Genomic DNA, 24,578 nt, shown 5'->3' on the forward strand with positions numbered 1-24,578 from the left:
TCTTTACATGCCATACATCAGACAAGAGTTTAATAACCAACATATATAAAGAGCTTACCAGACTCAACAACAAGACAACAAATAACCCCATCCAAAAATGGGGGGAGGACATGGACAGAATATTCACCACAGAAGAGATCTAAAAGGCTGAGAAACACATGAAAAAATGCTCCAAGTCTCTGATTGTCAGAGAAATGCAAATAAAGACAACAACGAGATACCACTTCACTCCTGTGAGAATGTCATACATCAGAAAAGGTAACAGCAGCAAATGCTGGAGAGGGTGTGGGGTCAAAGGAACCCTCCTACACTGCTGGTGGGAATGTCAACTGGTCCAACCTCTGTGGAGAACAGTCTGGAGAGCTCTCAGAAGGCTAGAAATGGACCTACCCTACAACACTGCAATTCCCCTCCTGGGGATATATCCTAAGGAACCCAACACATCCATCCAAAAAGATCTGTGTACACATATATTCTTGGCAGCACAATTTGTAATAGCCAAAACCTGGAAGCAACCCAGGTGTCCAACAACAGATGAGTGGCTGAGCAAGTTGTGGTCTATATACACAAGGGAATACTACTCAGCTGTAAAAAATGGTGACTTCACCAGTTTCAGCCAATCTTGGATGGACCTTGAAAAAATCATGTTGAGTGAAATAAGTCAGAAACAGAAGGATGAATATGGGATGATCTCACTCTCAGGCAGATGTTGAAAAACAAGATCAGTAAAGAAAACAGAAGTAGAACCTGAAATGGAATTGGTATATCTCACCAAAGTAAAAGACTCTGGGGTGGGTGGGTGGGGAGAATACAGGTCCAAGAAGGATTCAGGGGACCTAATGGGGGTTGTATTGTTATATGGGAATCTGGGGGAATGTTATACATGTAAAAACTATTGTACTTACTGTTGAATGTAAAACATTAATTCCCCAATAAAAAAAAAGTACTAAAAATAATAATAAATATATTTTTTTATTTGATTAGAAAAATTGAGGAGGAGTAGACACTGAGAGAGAGAGAGAGAGACCTGCAGTACTGTTTCACTGCTCGTGAAGCTTCCCCTCTATGGGTAGGGGTCAGGGGTTTGAACCTGGGACCTTGTGCATGGCATTGTGTGTGCTCTACCAGGGGTGGCTGGGTGGTGGGCCCCTCACCTGCAGGGTGATTCGGTTCTTCACCAGCAGGCCAATCTTGATATCCATGAGGTTGAGGTCCTGCTCCAGCTGCTGGTTGCACCGGATCTTCCTGACCACCTCTTCCTGGAGCTTCAGCAGCTCCGCCTCAGCCAGGAAGTCCTGCTGGCTCTGATTTAAAAGGTGGACGAATCTGCGCACCACACTGAGTGGGGGGTGGGTGGCATGGACTGGAGGAAGAGCAGGAGTGTGGCTCAGCTGTGCCCGCACCACAGGCTTTCCTCCCAGCCCCCAGCCTCAATCATCGCATTTACAAGAGACCCCATTCTGCTGGAAGCCAGCACACTCCCAGCCAGTTCTTTCCTTTCTTTTTTGTCATCTTAAGGGCTTCAGTAATTGGGTTCTTCAGATAGAAAGAGCAGCATGGGAGGTGGCACAGTGGTAGAGCTCTGGGCTCACAAACATGAGTTCCTGGTTTCAAGCCCCAGCACTGCATAGTCAGAGTGCTATGCTGGATTTCTGTCTTTCCTTAACACCGCCCCCCCCCCCAATTACCCACTTCCTGTGAGATAAAGAAAACTTTCTGGGGCCAGGTGATGATGCACCTGGTTAAGCACACACATTACAGTATGCAAGGACCCAGATTCCAGACCCTGGTCTCTCCACCTGTAGGGGGAAAGCTTCACAACTGGTAAAGTAGGGCTGCAGATGTCTCTGTCTCTCTCCTTCTCTATCTTCACCCCCCCCTCTCAATTTCTCTCTGTCTCAAATAAATAAGTATTTTTAAAAAGGAAAATAAAACTTTAAAAAAGAAAGAGGTTGAGGGAGAAAGCATAGACAGAGATAACTCCACCACAGCGATGCCATACTCTCAAGTCTAATATTTCACCCACTGCGTGTAATATTCACACCTCCTGGGAAGTCCTATTCAGTTCTTCTCTAACTGGTTCTGCACACAGCTGGAGGGCAGTGGGCAGCTCCCAGCCAGGCCTGCCCCTCAGCAATCTGTCTAATAGCCAGGTATGACATAAGAGCTGTTCCTTTGCCTGGACCTGGCTCACCCCCAGCCTAGCACACAATGACACCAGACTTTCACAGAGAGAGAAGACAGCTCTGTCACTTATGAAGCTTCCCTTCTGTGTGGTGCTGCCATACGGTGGGCTAGAACCCAGGCCCTTATGCACGGCAAAATGTGTGTTCCACTGAGCTATCTCCTGTCCTACTAGCCATTTAAAGCGATGAGGCTTACACAGACAGACACTTGTATGGATGGACAGGAGGCAAAATGAGGGTGGTGGTGGCGGTGGTTAGTGACAACCCTGAGGATCCAGGGCCTTTTACCTAGTGTCCAGTAGTCATCCCGGGCTTTCCTGGCTCGGAAGAATGCCTGGATCTTCACTACAGAGCTGACCTGCAGGGGGAAGAGGGTGGTGGGCTGCCTACGCTCTAGCCTTGGGGTAAGGATGGCATGGGAACAGGGCAGCAGCAGAAGCTCACATTCTTCTGGAAGTAGCCCAGACGCCTCCGGTATCGCCGGCGAGCTGCCCACATGCGGGTCCATGCCTGGATCTGGGAAGAGAGACATTGCTGAGTGCTGCCTCACACCCAGGCCACCGATCTACCTCCAGAGGCCACGGTGGTTCAGGACAATATTCCCACAGGGGCCCTCAAGAGACTGAATTTGCCCCAGTTACCAGCACTACCTTGATCACTGCATCCACCTGCGATTTCAAATACTGCAACCGCTCCTGGTAACTGCGCCGCTGTCGATAGCCCCGCCAGTAGGCCTGTATGTTAGCAGAGAAAAAGCTCACCTCAGTGGGCCTCCATGCCAGGGACCTGCAGGGTTGGCCCTATCCTGCCATCTCCAGGGGAGAGGGGCTCTGGGATAGGCAGGGAGAAATTGGTCTTATTTCCTTCCAAAAAGTTTCTGATTTCATGGGGAGATGAGACATCTATCTGCACACCAACCATACACACACCCCTGAACAGATACTCAACTAAGCAGCACGGAGGTAGTGCAGTGGATGAAGTATTGAACTCTTAACCATGAAGTCCTCAGTTCTATCCCTGGCCTCACATGTGCCAGAGTGACTGTGGTTCTCTCTCTTTCTCTTTTGAATATGCATTCTTCTTTTAAAAAAAAAAATTTAGACTTTCTTTAAAATTTATTTAATCTTTATTTATTTATTGGATAGAGACAACCAGAAATTGGAAGGGGGCAGACAGAGGGAGAGAGACAGAGAGATACCAGTTGCACTGCTTCACCACTTGTGAAGTTTTCCTTCTGCAGGTAGGGACCAGGAGCTCGATCCCAGGTCCTTGTGCATTGTAACATGTGTGCTCCATTCACATGTGCACTCTTTTGGTTAAAATGCATGTGCTATACCCCCCAAATTACATTCACAGAGACTCCCTGCACACTATCATGCACACAGATAGAGAGTGCACAGGCAGGCCTGGCAGTGGTGCACCCAGTTGAGTGCACATGTTACAGTGTGCAAGGACCCAGGTTCAAGCCTCAGGTTTCCACCCTCAGGCGGGAATCCTTATGAGCAGTGAAGTGTGCTGCAGGTATCTCTGTATCCCTCCTTCTGTGTCCCTCCCCCCAATTTTTCTCTAAAATAAATAAAATTATGTCTAAAAAATTTTTTTTAAAGGGGGGCCAGGCGGTAGTGCGGCAGGTGGGGAGCCAGGGGCTTGAACCGGGAAACTGGGAGAGGACGAGGCACTTGGGAAAGGCACAGTTAGTAAGTGATAAAGGATGGGGAATAGTATAGTGGTTATGCAAAAAAGACTTTCATGCCTGAGTCTCCAAAGTCCTAGGTTCAATCCCTCACACCACCACAAACCAGAACTGAGCAGTGCTCTGGTAGAACAAGCCAGTTAAATAGCTCACTGGGATAATGCAGTTTTGCTAAGCGTGTGACCCAGGTTCAAGCCTGACACCACTACACCAGAGGAAGCTTAGAAGCTGTTGTCTCTTATTTTCTATCCTGGCCTTCCTATTTCTATTATAGACAAATAGTAAACACATAAATAGATAGATAAATTAATAAATGCTTAAAAGCTGGAGCTGGAATATTTAGATAAATGGAATAAATAAGTGGGATTCAAAGCCTTGGAGGATGGACTCTGAAAACCACTGTTTGTGCCAGGTGTGCAGACTCAGCAGAAAGGGAGGGAAATCAGATACACCCAGACTCAGACCAGGAGAGACAGGGGCCTGTCACCTGGATCCTGATGACGGCGGGCGACCAGGTCCTCAGGAAGTGGAAACGCTTGGCAAACTGCTGGCGCACCAGGAAGCCCCGGAAACGGGCCTGGAGCCAGATGACGAAGCCGACGTTAGCCTTCCAGAGCTGCCGGCGGTCATGGGCGGCCGTGACCCTGGTGACAGCTGACTAGAGGGGTGGGAGACAGATGCTGTGGCAAGTCTGATGGGGGTGAGGCCCTCCCATGGTGAACTCAGCATCTGTGACCCCTCTTTGTCTGGCTGGGGGCCCTCAACCTGGATTTCCTCCCGGGTCAGGTGAGAGGTGTTGAGATGGCAGCTTCGAGGGTGCTCCCAGGTCCCTTGGAAAGTATGCAGGTGGAAGTAGTAGGTGGTGCCATCCTTCAGGTCATGCCGAACCCAGAGGGCTGTGTCCCCTACAGCAAAGAGGAGCGGGCTAGTAGGCGCGAGGAGGCCAGGCTAGTAGAGAGGTAGGGAGTGGCCAGTTCATCACCTGGGTGCTGTTTCTTGGTCATGTCGCTCTCCAGGACTCGCTGGTAGCTGTCTGCACAGTGGGGGACCACCCCCCGCAGAGCCACAGCGGGGTTCCTCAGCACCCGCTCAGTCTGGGCTGCCTTGCCCTCCTTGATGGCCTGATTGATGGCAGCCACTCCGAGAGCCACTAATGGCAGAGTTCAGAACAGTTAGTCTTTCCCTGAGCCCTTCCCTTGGCCCCTGCCTATTCCCTGGGTGGGGATCCAGAGAAGGGAACAAAGTTACTCTGTCTAAGAGAGGGGACAGAGAAGAACCCAGAAGATGAAGCAGCAACGTGTGGCTGTCTTGGATAGAGGGGCAACCAAGGAAGGCTTCCTGGAGGCAGGTGACAAGGGGCTGGACTTGCAAAAGGAAAATCAGCTGGAACGGAAGCTCAAGGGCAGGATGTTGGCAGAGACCGTCAGGGCAGTTTCTTAGGAGATAGGAGTGGGCAAGTGGGCATGGCTAAGACAGCACCAGTGTTCCTGGTCCTTCAGATGGACTGCAGTATGTGGACCTGGCAGTGCCACCATCCGCAGTGATACTTCCTGCTTCTCCTAAAGGCCTGACCCTCTTCTCCTACACTCAACACCACACATCCTCTAACCCAGGCTGGGTGGTGTGAGAATCTGCAGTTGGCCTTTGGCAGAAGGTGGGGTAAAACGCTGTTACCAGCTGACTCCACAACACCCACGGGAGGGCACAGGAAAGGGGTCACAGGTCCTTAATCCCTGTGGGCTCCCACCCGGCTGGTAGCTAGCAAGGCCACCTTGTGTCCCCCAACACCTCCCCTGCTGACTGCTGACTGGGGCCCCTGAGGGTGAGGGAGGTCACAGCACCAGCTCCTATTGAGCCTCAGCTCCCTCCCCACCCCACCCCCATTTACTTCTCTGAGCGATGTCTGTGTCCTGATTGGCTCTGAGCACTTCCTGGCGAATCTCCTCCAGCCACAGCACAGCTCCAGGGTCCCCTGTTACCTGGTAAATTGAGCAGAGGGGGTGATGGATAGATAGCACACTGCTTTGTCATGTGTGTGCCCCAGGCTCCAGTCCGGCCCCCAGTGCATTGGAGGAAGCTTTGGTATGGCCTCTTTCACTCTCCTTCTGCCTTTCTGTTTCCCTGTCTTTCTGGTAGGAGTCATGCTGGTCTCCCCAGAGGTCCAGGTCTGTCTTCCCAAAGGAGCAAACTGTAGGCCAATGCCAGATGGCTTAGGGAGAGTAACTTCCAGGTGGGAGTGTCCCACACCAGACCAGCTCAGCTACACAGAGCCACTTCCTCAGCACCCCTCACCCTCTCGGAGGTTACAGTGGGGGCCCTACCCACCTGCACTAGGTCTGCATGCCCCTAGGTCTCAGTTCACCCCCTATGGGGCCTGCCTCTGTCCTTTCCATCCTACCCACTTAGTCCCACATGCTGCAGGTCAAATGAGCCCTACTGTGTCCCTCCCTGGCCTGGCCCAGCCTCAGCTTCCCATGGAAGCTTGTTTTTTCTTTCTAAGTATTTTATTTATTGGCTAGAAACAGAAATAGGGAGGGAGGAGGAAGACGGATAGAGAGACATATGCACTGCTTCGTTGCCTGTGAAGCTTTCCCCCTATAGGTGGGGACAAGGGGCTTGAACCCTGGTTTAAGCAGGCTCTGCCAGGTTCTCTACCCAGTCCCCTCAAGTTTTCTATAGGAACATTTTTTTTAAGATTTTTAAAAATATTTATTTATTTCCTTTTTGTTGCCCTTGTTGTTTTTATTGTTGTTGTAGTTATTGTTGATGTCGTCGTGGTTGGAGAGGACAGAGAAATGGAGAGTGGAGAGGAAGACAGAGGGGGAGAGAAAGATAGACACCTGCAGACCTGCTTCACTGCTTGTGAAGTGACTCCCCTGCAGGTGGGGAGCTGGGGGCTCGAACCGGGATCTTCACGCTGGTCCTTGCGCTTTGCGCCACATGTGGTTAACCCACTGTGCTACCGCCCGACTCTCCCCAAAGGAGCATTTTGTTGAGTGTTGTTATGCCAGGCAGGGTCTATAGCGCTCTGCTGTGAACTAGATTTAAAAAAAATAGATAGAATGAGTTGGTGGCTTTCCCCCAGCCCCAAGTCTTTTTCATCTTTTCTGAGACAGGGAGAGAGAAGGGAGTGGGAGGAAGGGAGAGAGGGAGGGAGGGAGAGAGAGAGAGAGGAAGAGAGAGAGAGAGAGAGAGAGAGAGAATGAGAGCACCAGAGCACCACTCTGGCCATGAAATATTCAGGACTGAACTCAGAACTTCACTCTTGGTGCCCACAGCTTTAGCCACTGCATTAACTCCTGTGTTCACAGTGCATGTTAATCTCTCTTAAACGTCACAACTCTAAGGCTAATATATCATCATCACACATTTGTTGGTGAGGAGATTGAGCAGAGGAGGTGCTAGCCATGTATGCGGCCTACAGTCTTGCCAAGGAGTACCAGCTTTCCTGTTCTCTCTCAATTCCTGCCAGTGACTCAGCACCAGTACTCAGTGCTGACATTTGAGGGTGGCATTTGAGGGATGATAAGTGGAGATCAGAACACAGGGGCCGATTCACAGTCCTAAGTAACAGAGCAGGAGCCCAGCCTGTGCCGTTGAGCACGAGGCCCTAACTGGTACCAGCTGGACTAGAGCTCTGTCAAGTGTGCTGGTCATGGGGGCTGCCCATGCTCATCAGATTAGCTGTCCACCAGGCCAGGCTCCCCCAGGTTACAGCTCTAACTCCAGGGGATACCCCTCCCACCTCACCTGGGCTTTCTGCCTTTTGGCTGCCACGAGGCAGTGGTGGTACCTCGGGGCTACCGGGAGGCTGATGTGGTCCAGGCCGGCCGTGGGGAGCAGCAGGGCAGACAGCGTCTTCTCAGGGTTGTCCTGGTCCAGTGCCTCATTGATGAGGCTGACTGCAAGGACCTCTGGAAAAAAGGGTGTGGTGGACATGGGACTTGGACCCATGGCCAGGGGGTGGACATCCTCCTGTAGCCCCAGACCCTACTTACGGTCAGTCTCGTCCTGAACCTGGGCATTGACCTGGCTTACAACGGCCTGCAGGTCATTCCAGCTCAACATGGCTGTGTCTACCCCACGCGCCTGACGCAGCATCACCAAGGTGTCAAAGTAGCTGGTTGGGGGGTAAGGGGGAGCATAAGGTGAGACACCAGGGTACCGTCTGTCCATGGCCAGATAAAACCCTGAACTGCCCTTCTTGCCCAGCCTCCTGAACACCCCTGCCCTTGCTGTCCTTCTCATCACAAACAAGGCTTCCATATATATATATATAATTTATTTTCCCTTTTGTTGCCCTTGTTTTTTTTAATTGTTGTAGTTATTATTGCTGCTGTTGTTACTGTTGTTGGACAGGACAGAAAGAAATGGAGAGAGGAGGGGAAGACAGAGAGGGGGAGAGAAAGATAGACACCTACAGACCTGCTTCACCGCTTGTGAAGCAACTCTTCTGCAGGTGGGGAGCCAGGGGCTTGAACCCGGATACTTAACACCAGTCCTTGCACTTTGCGCCATGTGCCCTTAACCCACTGTGCTACTGCCCGACTCCCAACAAGCCTCTTTCTAAACCTCTGCTGGCTCCTCCCTAAACATCAGGTCACCCTGAGGCTCAATCTTCAGATCTCTTCTCCCAGGGGGTCAGGTGGTGGCACACTGGGTTAAGAAAACGTAGCTCAGGAGTCGGGCTGTAGCGCAGCGGGTTAAGCGCAGGTGGTGCAAAGCACAAGGACCGGCATAAGGATCCCGGTTCGAACCCCGGCTCCCCACCTGCAGGGGAGTCGCTTCACAGGCGGTGAAGCAGGTCTGCAGGTGTCTATCTTTCTCTCCTCCTCTCTGTCTTCCCCTCCTTTCTCCATTTCTCTCTCTCTTATCCAACAACGACAACAACAATAAAACAACAAGGGCAACAAAAGGAAATAAATAAATAAATAAAATAAATATTAAAAAAAAAAAAGAAAACGTAGCTCAAATCTCTTCTCCCCTGGGACCAGTACTCTCATTCTCATTGGATGGCATGGTATGAGACATCACATTCAAGTGATCACCAAGATGACACTCACATGTCACAGCTGCCTCCTGGGCCTGCAGGGAATGCCAATAAGTACCTCAGACCCCAAAGCTCACATCTAAACTCTTGGATCCCCACCTTGTCCTTTAGCCTCTCAGGTCAAAATTCCTGGCATCACACATGATGCCACCCTCTCACACCTAACCACATAACCAGATCCTGTCGATTCAACTTTTAGAATATATGCTGTTGGGGAGTTGGGTGGTAGCGCAGCGGGTTAAGTGCACGTGGCACGAAGTGCAAGGACTGACGTAAGGATCCTGGTTCGAGCCCCAGGCTCCCCACCTGCAGGGGAGTCGCTTTCTCTCCCCCTCTCTGTCTTCCCCTCCTCTCTCCATTTCTCTCTGTCCTATCCAACAACGATGACATCAAAAACAACAATAACAACAACAGTAAAAAAAAAAACAAGGGCAACAAAAAGGAAAATAAATTAAAAAAGAAGATGAATATATGCTGTTGACCTGGAAAGTGGTAGCACAATAGATAAAACATTTGCTTCATAAGCCTGAGGTCTCCAGTTTGATCTTTAGCATTGTGTATGCCAGAGTGAAACTCTGGTTCTCTCTCTCTCTCTCATATGAATAAATCTTTTTTTTTTTTTCAAACAGAAAGGAGAAAAAGAGAGAACATGAAAGAGACCACAGCACCTTCGCACCTTCATTGTGGTGAGGACCAGGCTTGTACCTGGTTTGTGTACATGGCAAAGCAGTGTACTATCCAAGTGAGCTATTTCACTGACCCTTAAGTAAATAAATCAATTAAAAGGAAAGAGAAAGAAATGAAGGAAAGAAGGAAGGAAAGAAGGAAGGAAGGAAGGAAGGAAGGAAGGAAGGAAGGAAGGAAGGAAGGAAGGGAAAGGAAAGGAGAGGGGGGTTGGGTGGTAGTGCAGTGGGTTGCTTTGCAACCGATGAAGCAGGTCTGCAGGGGTCTATGTCTCCTGTCTTCCCCTCTCGATTTCTTGGTCCTATCCAACAACAACAGTTATGATAACAATAACAACATCAACAAAAAATCTGCAACAAGGGCAACAAAATGGGAAAAATAGCCTCCAGGAGCAGGGGATTCATAGTGCAGGCAATGAGCCCCAGCGATAACCCTGGAAGCAAAAAAAAAGAGAGAGAGAGAGAAAAGAATACATCTTCTTCACCACTTCTACTGTTTTGACCCAGACCAAGCCTCAGTCATCTCTTGTCTCTGCTGCTCCAACAAACATCTAACCATTCTCCCTGCATCTTTTCTTCTAGGCCTACTGTGAATTCTCAGCAGAACAGATAGGAGTCTTTTTGTTTGTTTTTGGTTTTTATTGTTATTAATTTATTTATAAAATAAAAAAATATTGACAAGATCATAAGATAAGAGGGGTACAATTCCACACAATTTCCACCACCAGAGTTCTGTATCCCACCCCCTCCCTAAAAAGCTTTACTAGAGGAACTTTTTTTTTTTTTTTTGCCTCCAGGGTTATTGCTGGGGCTCGGTACCTGCACTACAAATCCACTGCTCCTGGAAGTTATTTTTTCCCTTTTGTTGCCCTTGTTGTTTTATTGTTGTTGTTATTATTGTTATAGCTGTTGCTGTTGTTGGATAGGACAGGGAGAAATCGAGAGAGGACAGGAGACAGAGAGAAGGAGAGAAAGATAAGACACCTGAAGACCTGCTTCAACGCCTGTGAAATGACCCCTCTGCAGGTGGGGAACCAGGAGCTCCAACCGGATCCCTGCTCCAGTCCTTGCACTTCACGCCATGTGCGCTTAACCTGCTGCACTACCGCCTGGCCCCAGAGGAACCATTTTAAAGCAGGTCATATTATGTGCAGCCCGGGAGGTGGCACATGGAGCTTCCGAGCATGAGGTCCTAAGTTTGAGTGCTTTACTGGTCTCTCTCTGCCGCTCCCCTCTCTTTTCTCCCTCTCTCTATCTCATGAAATAAGTAAAGTAAATCTTAAAATAAATAAGTAAATAAAACCAAGTAGGTCAGATCCTTCTCTCCTAGATGAAAGTTGCTTGTGGTTTCCTCACTTGGAGTAGAAACCCCAAGCCTGCCATCTGGCCTTTGCCACTGCACCTCCAGCTAGGCTCCCTTCCCCAGCCACTCTGTCTCATGGCTTCCTGGCGGGTCTCTCAAGATACCCAACATGCCTCTTTGTTAGGGTCTTATGCTCCAGACAGCGAAATGATTCCATTGTCATAGAGGCCTCCATACTACACAAGGTAAAATAGGCTGCCCTTACCATGTTCCTAACCTTTGTACCTATCTCCTCTTTATTCTTTTTTTAAAAGATCTATTTTAAAAAATTCTTTATTGAAGGGAGGGATGATGGTGAAAATAGCTAAAGTTTTAGAGTATAGTTTGAGGGCTCAAATTCCCAGGTTCCATCCTGGGCTGGACCCATCACAAGACAGAGTTGAGCAGTGCTTTGGTCCATCCCCCTCTTAAAACAAATAAGCATCTCCCCTGTCCCATTTTAGAGACTGCAGCACTGCTCAGCTCTGGCTTATGGTGGTGCTAGGAATTAAATCTGGTACCCTGGAGCCTCAGACATGAAAGTCTTTTGTAGAACCATTATGCTATCTCCCTTGGCTATAAATAGATCCTTTAAAGAGAGAGTAGGGGGTGGGTGGTGACACACCTGGTTAAGCATATATGCTACCATGTGTAATGAACTAAGTTCAAGCCCCCACTCCCCACCTGAAGGGGGACAGCTTCACAAGCAGTAAAGCAGGTCTATAGGTGTCTCTCTCCTTCTCTATCTTCCCCATCCCTCTCAATTTATCTCTGTCCTATCACATAAAGAAAAAGTAAAAAAAAAAAAAGGGGGTGGGGTGGGGAATGGCCACCAAGAGTGGTGCACTCATGGCGCAGGCACTGAGTCTCAGCAATAACTGTGGTGGCAATAAAAAAAGAAGAGGAAGGGGAACAGGGTACCACTTTGGCATATGCAGTGCTGGGGTTGAACTCAGGACCATGATGCTAGTCTGGTGCTCTCTCTGTCCACTGCCTTGCTTGTTTCTTGCCACAGCTCCTCTTATCCCTCTACCCCCTCCCACTTTGGTTTTGTCTGACTCCCTCCATATACACGTGAGCTTGGTGGGAGCAGGACTTTTTTTTTTAATTCTTTTTTTATAACCTTTATTTATTTGATAGAGACAGCCAGAAATCAAGAGGGAAGGTGGGGGGAGAGAGAGGGAGAGAGACAGACCTGCAATACTGCTTCACCACTCGCAAAGCTTTCCCCCTGCAGGTGGGGACTGGGGACTCAAACCTAGGTCCTTGTGCATTGTAACATGTGTGTTCAACTAGGTGCACCACTACCCGGCCCCAGAGCAGGACTTTTGCTTTCCAATGCCCAGTCTATGTCTGGCATGGGCAAGATACTTAGGCTTCTGCTCTGCTATGGGAGAACAGCCACAGAGGTGAGGGTGTACTGCCTGGAACCTGCCCTCTCCCAGAAAGCACAAGCCTAGCAATCTCGCACAACACCGGAGTGGGTGGGGCTGAGCAGGGCACCAGGCCTGGGCTCCACTTCTACCCCTCTACCCGTCTCCCAGTGACCTTTCCTCACCGTTGCATGTTCTCTCGCTCCACCTCAGCCAGGCCTGTGGCAGGGCTCAATAGGTTGCTCAGGAAGCTGCCGGTGTCCCCGGCCTCCAGAGCGTGGTTAATCAGGACCACAGCAGACAGCATCTCCACAGCCACAAACAGCTCCTCCTGGCCAAGCTCCTATGACAGGAACAGGGAGGGCTGAGGACCCTCTGGACTAGCAGAACCTTTAAGACTCACAGTGACTTCTAAAGGTCAAGTGAGTGTGTCCAAAAGTATTTGTGGAGGGTACTGGGGTACAATATATGCAGGTGGAAGGAGCACCGCCCACCCCCATGCCTGCTCTCTCGGGTGCTCTGGGGTCCTCCAGCCTACCTCTCCCTGAAAGCACAAGCCTAGCAATCTCGCTTACCCCCCGCTGCTGCTGGAGCACAGTCAGCCCCTGCTGGTACAGGGGTGCTGCAAAGGGATACACTGGAGGCAGCTGGGCTTCAGGGCATGCCAGCTCCTGCACGGTATCAGCTGCTAGGCCCCTCTGGATGGCTCTGTTGATCCTCTGCACAGCACGGAGCACTGCAAGGAAGGAGGAAGGAGAGGCTTGACAATGGATATGGCTTTGCTATTTGGTCTTCTGTGAAAGTTCTTCCTTTTTTGTAAACTGAGAACACTGCTCAGTTCTGGCTTATGGTGATGCTGGGGATCAAACCTGGGAGTTCAGAGTCTGTCATGAAAGTCATCTTGTAGAACCATGATGCTGTCTCCCCAGCCTTCAGAATACATGTATTACATATCCAGGAGGAAATGGGGCTGGTCACTTCGGTGAGAAGCAATATGTTGGGGCTAGAAGGTGAGCAGCTGAGCAGAGTGGTAGCAGGCCCAGAGGAGAGCTGTAGGTGACAAGCACCATGGAGCCTTGCCCAGATCAGGGGGTCCAGCAGCTCCAGGGACTCAGCCTTGTTGACAGTGCAGAGGAAGGAGAAACCCACATCAAGGTGGAATCATCTGGGCTACAAAGCAAGGGACCAAGCTCACAATAGGACATAGCACATCAGTGTGGCTTTAGCTGTTTAACGCCAGGGTTGGAGCCAGCAAAATATCTCACTTGGATATTGCACTGCTTTGCCATATGTGTGATCCAGGTTCAATCCCAACCCCCACCATATTAAAAGAAGCTTTGGGGAGTCGGGCGGTGGCGCAGTGGGTTAAGCGCATGTGGTGCAAAGCTTAGGGATCCTGGTTTGAGCCCCCAGCTCCCCACCTGCAGGGGAATCGCTTCACAGGTGGTGAAGCAGGTCTGCAGGTTTCTGTCTTTCTCTCCCCGTCTTCCCCTCCTCTCTCCATTTCTCTCTGTCCTATCCAACAACGACATCAATAGCAACAACAATAATAACCACAACAATGTTAAACAAGGGCAACAAAAGGAAAAATAAATAAATAAATAAATATAAAAAATTATATATATAAAGAAGCTTTGGTGCTATGATCTCTCTCTGAAAGAAAAAAAAAGTCATCATGGAACAGTGAAGTGCAATGACAAGAACAAACAAAGAAACATATGCCAGGGCTTCGGAAATTCCAAGCAGAAGTGGGCACTGGAGCCAATGAGTGAACCACCACCAGGGGATAAAACAGAAGAAACCCTACAGGGTGTTGTTGCCATGACTCTGTCAGTGTTACCTTCCTCCCCTCAATCCTCAGGAAGTACAAAGAAAGGCGGCTCTAGCAGGGAGAGTGCGAAACTTCACGGAGAGGAGGTGCTGATGGGAACAGAAGAAGGCATTCAATTGCCTTCAACAAGTGAGCGCGTGGTGAGGCCCAGAAGGAAGCACAGTGGAGGAGGCAGTGGACTCTCAAGTATGAGGTCTTGAGTTTGATATCCAGCATCAAATGTGCCAGAGTGATGATCTGGCTCTCTCTCCTACCTCTTTTTTCTCTCATAAATAAGTCTAAAAAACAAGCATGGACTGAGCAGCGGCATACCCAGCCGAGTGCACGTTACTATGCACAAAGACACAGATTCAATACCCCACTCCCCACCTGCAGGAGGGAAGCTTCATGGGTAGTGAAGCACATCTGCAGGTCTCTCTCTTTCTCTCTTCTTCTCTATTTCCCCCACCCAACTCAATTTCTTTCTGTCTTATCAAGGGGGGAGATGAAAGGCAAAAATGGTCACTGGGAGCTGTGGATTCATCATGCAGGCACTAAAACCCCGCAATAACCCTGGTGGCAGTTAAAAAACTAACAAACACCAAGTAACCACACAGGAGAAGTGCCATCAGAGGAGTGGCAGCCTGGCTATGGGAAAGGCTGGGGGCAGCCAGAGCAGGCTATCTGCAGCATTCGTCTGTGTAGCCAGCAGCAGGAACTCTGGGGAAGAAACCCCTTAACAGGCTGGCAGACTGGGCAGCTTGACTCAGGAGCTGATAGAGAGGCTCCTCCAAGGATCTGTGACCCTGGCCAGAATCCATTGGGAGCTGACTTACTAGCTTGCTCCTCGTTGCCTTTTATGTTGGCTGCAGCCACACCAGCTTGGACCTCTTCCTTCTCCAGAAGCTCCACCAGGCCCAGCTCCTGAAGATGGGAGGCAGCAGCAGAGGAGTGAGCTCTTGGGTGAGTTGGGGGTCAGGGGGACTTGAAGAGCCAGAGGCCCAGTGCTCAGACCCACTCGGCTACCTGCCCTCAATCCCACCTCTCCCCCAGTAGGCAGCAGGTCCTGGCCTGCTTAGCCCTGTTAGCACAGCTCCAACCTTTGTACTTCCCAGTGAGCCTCTGAAATTACAACACAGGCACCACAGACACAGGGTGTCAGGGAGAAAGTCAGCAACACTGAAAACGCGCTGGCTAAGGTCCAAGTGTAGTAACAGGGGAGTCTGATTCTGCCTAGACTATCCGAGTCCCCCCACCCCAGTCCATCTGAAAGACTCTCAGAGGGCAAAGGTTGATCATTCTAGTCCATCAGGCTTAGAGGGGAGGAGGCATGAAGGGGAAGGATGACCATTTTAACATGTAGTCAGCACTCGCTGCACATGGAGAGCTGACGATAGTGGATATTACATTGATGAGAGTGAGCTACAGACAGAGGAGGGGGCAGGGGGCAGTCTGACCTGGGCCTTCTGCTCCCTGTCCAAGTTCAGCTGCTCCAGATACCAGTTGGCAAAGTCATGCCTTATTCCTTGCAGGGCCAGTGCTGGGTCCTGCAGGGCCTCAAGCAAGGCCTCAGGATTCTGTCTCTCCAGGGCTTCGTCGATAACTTCTAGAGCCCCATGAACTGAAAAACAAGAAAAGTCATGTGCCCACAGTGGACTGTACGAGAAAGCCCACCTTTTGGCCTCCTGTCCTTGGGGTTTGCCTTCTCCTGCTGCCCAGTCTCCCCACCCCGCCCTGGCTTCCTCAGGCCCATCCGGTTTGGTTCACGTTCTCAGCTTGACCTTCTGTCTCCCATATCATCACTCCAGAGACCAAAGGGCTCCTGACCCAAACAGGCAGATGGCCCCTCCATCCTGGGCCTTCCCACTGAGCTCTTCCCACCCACCCCCATCCCCACATTCCCTATTTCAAGGACACAATCCAACAGTCCCCAGTTCCCTAAGCTGTAAATCTGCCCCTTTCCTGTTGTCCTTTCCATGAAAGGCCCCTGAAATAGGGGCCCCTCTGCCAGGAGTCAGAGCCAGGAAGCAGAGCATCCAGTAACCTGACTTACAGCCTTCCCTGAGGACCAGATCAGGGGTCACATAAAGCCAAGCTTCCTGTGGCAGGGACCTGCCCAGAGAGCTGACTTGTATCTCACCATTGACATGGTTGATGTTGCCCTGGATTTCAGCCTGGGTGAGGAAGCTGTCATAGATGTCCTGGCTGTCTCCATTCTCCTGCAGAAACCACAGGGAGAGGAGACCTAGAGAGGCAAACCCACCTCCTCCTCCCTCCCTGCTTATACTAAGGCCTACAGTAACCTGGCTAGAGAGATGAGGGGCCCAGTCCCCTGTACGAACCCACCTTCAGGCTCCTGGGGTCTGTATTCCAGAGCCTCTCTGAGCCCTCCCAGAAGACCCCAGCCCCAGAACTTCTTATGCAGTTCCATGATTCTTCCAAGACTCCCTCCTAGTTCTCTAAAATTGCAGGCAACTTGTAGCTCCTATACAAAGTTTAATAACCTTGAGACAGGACAGATGGGTGTTCTGGTCTCACCCAAGTTTTCCCAGGGTTGTGGCCTGGAGGGTGGTGCAGTGGTAGAGTGTAGGACTTGCATGGGTGAGGGCCTGTGTTCCATCCCTGGCATCACATATGCTAGTGTGGTGTTGTGGTTCTTTCTCTCTTTCTCTCATAAATAAATGAGAATCTACATCCCAAAGATTGCCCAGGGTACTCAGCCTCTGGCCCCTGCTATCCGAGGCCCCTCCTTACGCGGTTCCTAGCATTGGCAGTCTTCTCCGTTTTGGCCAGGGCCAGCAGCTTCTGGTAGATGGCCGCCAGAGGCTCTCGAAGATTCTCCAGAAGAGCATTTGGATTCTGCAAGGCAGCCAGAGTGTCCTCCACTATCCCTCGCTCCACAGCCTCGTTGATGGCAAGAACAGCTGCATGGACTAGGAGGGGTACGGAGTCAGGTCAGGAGGTTAGAGCAGCCAACTCAACCATCAGCCCCCTTTCCCACCCTGCCTACCTTTAGGGGCCTGGGCCCGAGGGCTGGGCAGCCCCATCTACAAGAGGCATCTGCCCACACTCTCTGCACTCCCCCACCTTGGGATAGGGTTCAGCTCCCACCTGCAGCCTCATCCATGGAGAGCTCATTGGCCAGGATGCCTCCGATCTTGCTGAAGGCAGGCAGCTGTAGGCCATACTTGGCCAGCTCAGAGGCCATGTTGCTGAGTTCCTCGGCTGCAATGGCACCACAGGCATGTTCTCAGGCCAGGACAACCCCAGACCCTGATTGATTGTGGGGGGTGGGTGGAAGGGGGAACTGGGGACACAGCTGGGCTTACCTGTGAATTTCACTTTCCCATACAGATTGTGGATCTGAGGGGCCACGCCCAGGCGGAAGAGGAAGAGACTGAGGAGAAGGGAAAGCACTGAGGTGCGCTCACTCCCACACCCTGCCTGCAGTGGACTTGCAGATACCGTGGGGGCCTGACAGTAAAGGCCGCTCAGCACCTGCCCTCAAGTCATCCCGCGTCCACAGGGAAACTGGCTATTATAAATTAATCTAAGGAAAGTACTACAGAAGATAAATAAGGAAGCCCAGAAGGTGGCACTGTGGATAAAGCATTGGATACTCAAGCATGAGGTCCTGAGTTTGATCCCCAGCACTGCATGTGCTAGTGATGCTCTGCTTCTTCTCTCCCCTTCCCACTCGAGTTAATAAACAAATACTTTAAAATAATAATAATAATAAGGCACTGGAATCTGGAGCAGTGGGAAGAAAGATAAGGGCACATGAAGAAGCAGACTGTTGTCTGGACAGGACACACACAGCAAGCAGAGACCAGTTATACCAAGCAGAGGCAGGAAGGTGACATGGTGGACAAAGAAACAGGTTAGTGACTCTGAGCTCAGTCTGTTTGCTGATGGCTCGCTGTGGAGCAGCTGTCACAATCCACATGAAGTGACTTGCATGAGACACTTCAGGTGGGTCTGGTTCTGATTCTTTCATACCTCAGCTTAGGCACAAACCCTTCCCTGCCCCTTGCCTGTCCTTTTTAAAATTATTATATATATTTTTTGATAGACACAGAGAGGTTGAGAAAGGGAAATAAAGAGGAAGAGAAAAAAAGAGACACCTATAGCACTGCTCCACCACTTGTGAAACTCTCCCCCTGGCCCCCCGCAGGTGAGGATTGGGGACTTAAACTTGGTCTTTGTGCACTGTGATGTGTGCTCTACTAGGTGTGCTACCACCAGCCACTCTCACCTATCCTTAAATGTGCCCCCACACATGCACAGGAATATGCCTGTGTAAATCTGAAACTGTGCTCTCCAGGAAGTGCTCCCTGGGGCCAGCCTGCCTCCTTCTCTGCCTTGGTAATGCTGTGCTGTCCTGGGCTGCCTCCATGCCTGAGGTCTCTCACCTGAGTGCGTGGATACAGTAGACTACGCGGGGCATGTTCTTCTTGTCGTAGATGTCTGTGGTCTCCGGGAAGAAGGTCTAGAGAGGAGACCAGTCAGTTACTGCCACAGGAAGCCTTTGAACAGCACCCATAGAAAATCCAAATCCATGGGGTCGGGCGGTGGCGCAGTGGATTAAGTGCACGTGGCGCAAAGTGCAAGGACTGGCGTAAGGATCCTGGTTGGAGCCCCCGACTCCCCACCTGCAGGGGAGTCGCTTCACAGGCAGTGAAGCAGGTCTGCAGGTGTCTATCTTTCTCTCCCCCTCTGTCTTCCCCTCCTCTCTCCATTTCTCTCTGTCCTATCTAACAACGAACAATATCAACAATGGTAATAATAATAACCACAATGAGGCTACAACAACAAGGGCAACAAAAGGGGGAAAAATGGCCTCCAGGAGCGGTGGATTCATGGTGCTGGCACTGAGCCCAGCAATAACCCTGGAGGAAAAAAAAAAAAAAGAAAGAAAATCCAAATCCACTGCTCCTGGAGGCTATTTTCTCCCCCCACTTTTTAAAAAAAAATTTTTTCCCTTGTGTTGCCCTTGTTGTTTATTGTCATTGTTGTTGTTGGATAAGACAGAGAGAAATCGACAGAGATGGGGAAGACAGAGAAGGGGAGAGAAAGACAGACATCTGCAGACCTGCTTCACCACCTGTGAAGTGAACCCCTTGCACTGCAGGTGGGGTCCAGGAGCTCGAACTGGGATCCTGATACTGGTCTGTGCACTTCCACCATGTGTGCTTAACCCACTGCACTATGCCCAAATCCCTCCCCCCCCATTTTATTGCCCTTGTTGTTGCTGTTATTGTTGTTATTGCTGTTGTTGTTAGATAGGACAAAGAGGAATTGAGAGAGGAGGGAAAGACAAAGAGGGGGAAAGAAAGATAGACACCCGCAGACCTACTTCACCACTGCCGGGGGCTTGGTCTCCCCACCTGCAACCGTGCACAGTGATCCCAATGTAAAAGAGAGGAGGCACTGTTAGCTGCACAGGGCAGGGGCTCCTATTCCCACTCTACATCTGGAAACAGACTTAGAGAGTTAGAGCATGTGCAGCATGTGTTAAGTAGAGTCCTGGGCTTAGAATCCTAAATCTGTCCCCTAGGGAAGGGCTTGGGCCAGTGAGATACGGCTGGCTGGCTGGTGTGAGCCCCTTCTTCTATGTCCCCCAGTAGCTCTGCTGCTTAACAACAAAAGTGCATCTTGGGCCATAGACCTTTGTCTCCTACCGACAGGGAAGTAAGACAGAGACAAAAGAACCAGGTTCAAAGACACACAGTCCCAAAGAACTTCAACTCTTAGACAAAGCCACTTTAGGACACACTCGGAGCTGAGGGCTAAAGGACCCCAGGGAGACAAATGTGTGGGAGCCAGCACCCAATAAAAATGACTGGGTAGTGATACACCCAGCTGAGCATACACATTATCATTTCCAAGTACCTGGGTTCAAGCTCCCAGCTATCACCTGCAGGGAGGAAGCTTCACAAGCAGTGGAGTAGTGCTACAAGTCTCTCTCTCTTTGTGTGTTACCTCCCCTTTTTCAATTTCTTTCTATCCTTCTAAATGAAAAGACAAAGAAAAAAAAAAAAGACCACTAATCTCAATGCCCAGTGTTACCGAAGGGAGACCGATATGGGCTATTGCAGACAGCCAAAAGTTGATGTTGTCCGTGTGCCGGAAATGGAGGCCAGTTGCCTGAAAGCAATGGAAAGAGAACAGAATCAATTGCTAGACTCCTCAGGGCTTTCCTCTGGGCAAAGCCATATGGGGATTTAGTAAATGAAGGAGGAAGGCAGCTGACTCTGCCCTGTGGATTTCCCATATCACCCTGTACAGAGACCCTGGAGACAGACAGATACTGCCAGCTAGTGGACATCTGGGAAGGGTGGTACAGGGGTGAAAGAGATAATCTAGTAAAGTTTTTTTTTTTTTTTAAAGAATTTATTTATTTATTCATGAGAAAGATAGGAAGAGAGAAACAACCAGACATAATTCTGGTACATGTACTGCCAGGGATCGAACTCAGGACCTCATGGTTGAGAACCCAGTGCTTTATCCACTGCGCCATCTCCCGGACCACAGTAAAGTTTTTTAGAAGGGGGCATGCAGGACAGGTGTGGAGGGCAAAGGAGTCTGGGTTGGTTAGAGCACAGGGGAAGAACAGCATGCCCATATAGTGCTACCAGGGGGCAGAGCCCACAGCCTGAGTGTGAAAGAGTCCCTTCTGAAGTTTCACATCAGGGGCATCTCAAAATCTACCTGGCAAGTGTCCCTGGATGCTAAGGAGGGCACACCCTGCCCAGCATCATGACTGAGAGCACCTGCATTCTCTTTCCACCCTCAAGTGTCCAGGTCTGGATGGTAAATTGACCAGATGTGATTACCTAGTGCCGGGATGCTCTGCCATGCCCCCAGCAGTGGGAGAAGGTGGTAGAAGGTAGAGGCCTCAGCTCCCCACCTGGTAGCGCAGCTGCTCCACATCGTAGATCTTCCTCAGGGGAACCACATCAGATGCGAAGCAGTGGCCCAGCTTGGCCAGCAGCACACCGTTCCGGAGGCTTTCCTCTAGCTCCACTGGAGGAGGGAGCTTCTCCTTCAGGCAGGCCTCCATCCAGCTGAGAGCATGAGAGTGCTTCCTGAGCTCCAGACAGGCCAGGCTGCAACAGTTCAGCCAGCCTACAGTCTTCCCTCTCCTAAGCAACTCGGCTCTCCTCCATCTCCTGCTCCAGCCCTGCACCCCGCTCTGCTCACTGCCTCCCCAAGCTTCCCCCAACATGGACTGGCCAATCTTCACCCACCACAGTCCAGAAGATCTTCCTAACAGGGAGGCTTATAACATGGCTTATAACATGTCACTCTAGCTGGGTAGGCATTTGAATTGAGTTTCCTCACCTCTCTCATTCTGGTGGTTCTCTGAGAGCCCAGTTACACAAAAGTCAGATCTACAAAGCCCATACCCGGCTCTGATGATGATGAGGGTACTGGCACATCCCCAAGGCTGATGGGAAAGGGACAGCACAAAGGGACAGAAATGTCACAGCACAAGGTCAGGTGGTGGCACACCCAGTAGAGCACACACATTACCACAGGCAAGGACACCGGTTCATGCCCCTGGTCCCCATCTAGAGGGGGAAACTTCACAAGTGGTGAAGTAGTGCTGCAGGTGTCTTTCTTTCACCTCCTTTATTTTCCCCTTCCTTCTCAATTTTTCTGTCTCTATCAACAAAAGAAAGAAAAAGAAGAAGAAGAAGAAAAATAAGAAGAAGAAGAAGGAGGAGGAGGAGGAAGAGGAGGAGGAGAAGAAGGAGAAAAAGAGGAAGCTGCCAAGAGCAGTAGATTCTTCATGCAGGCACCAAGTCCCAGCAGTGTCCAAACAACAAAACAAAAAACCCTGGTGGCAATAAAACATTAACAAGGTTAAATAAGGGGAGTCAGGCAGTAGCACAACAGGCTAAGCGCAGGTGGCACAAAGCACAAGGACCAGCTTAAGGATCCCGGTTCAAGCCCCTGGCTCCCCACCTGCAAGGGAGTGGCTTCACAGGTGGTGAAGCAGGTCTGCAGGTGTCTATCTTTCTCTCCTTCTCTCTGTCATCCTCTCTTCTCTCCATTTCTCTCTGTCCTATCCAACAACAACAATATAAAGAATAACAACAATAACTACAACAATAAAACAAGGGCAACAAAAGGGAAAATAAATAAATATTTTTTTAAAGAAGGTTAATAAATAAAATAAAATAACTCCCAACAGTGAATACTTGATTAGGCCATACAGTGGTAGGATACAATATTAAAATATAAACATTGTATCACTTTCCTGTAAATAAAGCCTTTTAAAAAAGATGTTGGGGAAAAAAAGATGCTGAAGGGTGGGGGGCACAGCTGTAGGCAAGCCCAACAGAGTGCATATATTACCATGCATGAGGACCAGGGTTCAAGACTCCAGGGGGTGGCACACTTCACAAACAGTGGAGCGGTGCTGCAGGCGTTTTTTTTTTTCCCTTCCTCTCTCCTCCTCCTCCTCTATTTCTTTCATTTCTTTCTTTCTTTATTCATTTATTTATTTATTTTGCCTCCAGGGTTATTGCTGGGGCTCAGTGCCTGTACCATGAATTCACTGCTCCTGGAGGCCATTTTTCCCCCTTCTGTTGTCCTTGTTGTTGTAGCCTTGTTGTCTTGTTGTGGTTATTATTGTTGTTGTTGATGTCATTTGTTGTTGGATAGGACAGAGAGAAATGGAGAGAGAGAAATGGAGAGAGGGAAGGGGAGACAGAGGAGGAAGAGAAAGATAGACACCTGCAGACCTGTTTCACCACCTGTGAAGTGACTCCCCTGCAGGTGGGAAGCCGGGGGCTCAAACTGGGATCCTTGTGATGGTCCTTGTGCTTTGCACCATGTGCACTTAACCCACTACGCTACTGTCTGACCCCCTCCTCCTCCTCTATTTCTATCCTATCAAAAAAAAAGGTTGTAGGAACAGTAGAATCATCATGCAGATACAGAGCCCCAGAGATAGCCTTGGTAGTAAAATAACAATAATAATATGAAATAAAATAAACTGTAGTCATTGGTAGATAGCTCAAGGATCCAGGTCTGAGGCCCTGGCCATAACATGGGAACACCATGTATAGAGCAAGTTCATGAGTGGTGGAACAGTGCTGTGGTGTCTCTCTTTATCTATCCAAGAGAGAAAAAAAAAAGCCCACTAGAAGCAGTGGATCCCCACAGGCATAAGGCTCCAGAAGCTAAATAATCTTGGAAGATGCTCTTTCTACTCTTCTCACAGGTAGATTCTTGTCTCCTGCATTGCTCTGGAGGCAGATGCTGGGGGTAGTGCGGAAGGGAAAGCTTGGAAGGGGAGGCCCTCTGCTCACCGCTTGGCTTCCTCCAGCCGGCAAAGATACTGGTAGGCCACGTTCTGCCGCCTTTGTTCATCCATCTCCTCAGCTGTGAGGCGCTCATCTGGAAGGTGGGGGGTGAGGTGGGGGTGGGAAGAGGGGTTAGAATCTGCTTTGCAGCTAGGGAGACAGCACAATGGTTATGCAGAAGACTTCTGTGTCTGAGACTCCAAGGTCCCAGGTTCAATCCCCTGCACCACCTTAGACCAGATCTGAGCAGTGCTCTGGGGGTATCTCTCTCTTATTAATAAAAAAATATAAAAAAAGAAAAATAAAGAAATAAAAAAGAATCTCTGCTTATTTATTTATTTTTAATCTTTGTTGGATAGAGACAGTCAGAAATTGAGAGGAAAGGGGGTGATAGAGAGGGAGAGAGATAGATACCTGCAGCGCTGCTTCACTACTTATGACCAGGGGCTTGAACCCAAGTCCTTGCACTGTAACATGTGCACTGAACCTGGTGCGGCACCACCTGGCCCCCGAGAATCTCTGCTTTTTTTTTTTTTCAGTTATTTTTCCCCCTGACCAGAGCACTGCTCAGTTCTGGCTATTGGTGGTGCTGAGGATTGAAACTGTGATGTATGTCCCATGATATCTTCCTGGCTTTGACAGGAGCAGTAGGGAAAAGGTGGCCACTGCACTGAAATGTCTTCTTTGCAAATTTTCTTAGGTAATTCAGGTCAAGGATCTAAAGCACCCTCCGCATGTTTGTCCCCTTTCCCCGGATCACCCTTGGCTCTAATCTTCCATTCGACTCATGGTATCCACAATCTACCCAATAATAGGGATTCCTTCTGTATCTGAGGGGTGGTGGTAGTGTGTGTCTTTTTACCAGAGCACTGCTCAGCTCTGGCTTATGGTGGTGCTGAGGACTAAACTTTGAGTCTCAGTCATGTAAGTCTTTTGTATAACCATTATGCTATCTCCTACTTTAAAAAAAAAACAACTATTTATTTATTTATTCCCTTTTGTTGCCCTTGTTGTTTCTTTTGTTATTGTTGTAGTCGTTGTTGGATAGGACAGAGAGAAATGGAGAGAGGAGGGGATACAGAGGGGGGGGGAGAGAAAGATAAGACACCTGCAGACCTGCTTCA

General features: G+C 49.8%; 1 protein-coding gene and 1 long non-coding RNA gene across 3 annotated transcripts in view; one reads left to right on the top strand and one right to left on the bottom strand.

Annotated features, from left to right (window-relative positions):
- LOC132541348 (uncharacterized) overlaps positions 1 to 17,807 on the top strand; it is an 87,545-nt gene extending 69,738 nt beyond the window's left edge. The window contains exons 4-6 of the long non-coding RNA XR_009552548.1: positions 15,010 to 15,100; positions 16,931 to 17,091; positions 17,492 to 17,807. This is a non-coding gene — a long non-coding RNA (uncharacterized LOC132541348). The remainder of the gene's footprint in view (positions 1 to 15,009; positions 15,101 to 16,930; positions 17,092 to 17,491) is intronic.
- The window catches only part of IQGAP3 (IQ motif containing GTPase activating protein 3), a 52,298-nt gene that overhangs the window by 22,071 nt on the left and 5,649 nt on the right, over positions 1 to 24,578 (bottom strand). For both annotated transcript variants that reach the window (XR_009552545.1, XM_060201619.1), the window contains exons 2-23: positions 23,461 to 23,548; positions 21,048 to 21,204; positions 20,207 to 20,284; positions 18,550 to 18,626; positions 17,467 to 17,534; positions 17,249 to 17,362; positions 16,892 to 17,070; positions 16,278 to 16,356; positions 15,595 to 15,758; positions 14,974 to 15,061; positions 12,903 to 13,063; positions 12,513 to 12,670; positions 7,878 to 7,999; positions 7,630 to 7,793; positions 5,768 to 5,858; positions 4,862 to 5,029; positions 4,645 to 4,784; positions 4,367 to 4,537; positions 2,837 to 2,920; positions 2,631 to 2,702; positions 2,475 to 2,544; positions 1,155 to 1,363 (exon numbers count right to left, since the gene is read on the bottom strand). Coding sequence is in view for 1 of the 2 variants with exons in the window: in XM_060201619.1 (XP_060057602.1) it covers positions 1,155 to 1,363; positions 2,475 to 2,544; positions 2,631 to 2,702; positions 2,837 to 2,920; positions 4,367 to 4,537; positions 4,645 to 4,784; positions 4,862 to 5,029; positions 5,768 to 5,858; positions 7,630 to 7,793; positions 7,878 to 7,999; positions 12,513 to 12,670; positions 12,903 to 13,063; positions 14,974 to 15,061; positions 15,595 to 15,758; positions 16,278 to 16,356; positions 16,892 to 17,070; positions 17,249 to 17,362; positions 17,467 to 17,534; positions 18,550 to 18,626; positions 20,207 to 20,284; positions 21,048 to 21,204; positions 23,461 to 23,548 (2,702 nt within the window). In the remaining variant the exon portion in view is untranslated. The remainder of the gene's footprint in view (positions 1 to 1,154; positions 1,364 to 2,474; positions 2,545 to 2,630; positions 2,703 to 2,836; positions 2,921 to 4,366; positions 4,538 to 4,644; positions 4,785 to 4,861; positions 5,030 to 5,767; positions 5,859 to 7,629; positions 7,794 to 7,877; positions 8,000 to 12,512; positions 12,671 to 12,902; positions 13,064 to 14,973; positions 15,062 to 15,594; positions 15,759 to 16,277; positions 16,357 to 16,891; positions 17,071 to 17,248; positions 17,363 to 17,466; positions 17,535 to 18,549; positions 18,627 to 20,206; positions 20,285 to 21,047; positions 21,205 to 23,460; positions 23,549 to 24,578) is intronic.

Source organism: Erinaceus europaeus, chromosome 11 (assembly GCF_950295315.1).
Source record: "Erinaceus europaeus chromosome 11, mEriEur2.1, whole genome shotgun sequence".
NCBI lineage: Eukaryota > Metazoa > Chordata > Mammalia > Eulipotyphla > Erinaceidae > Erinaceus > Erinaceus europaeus.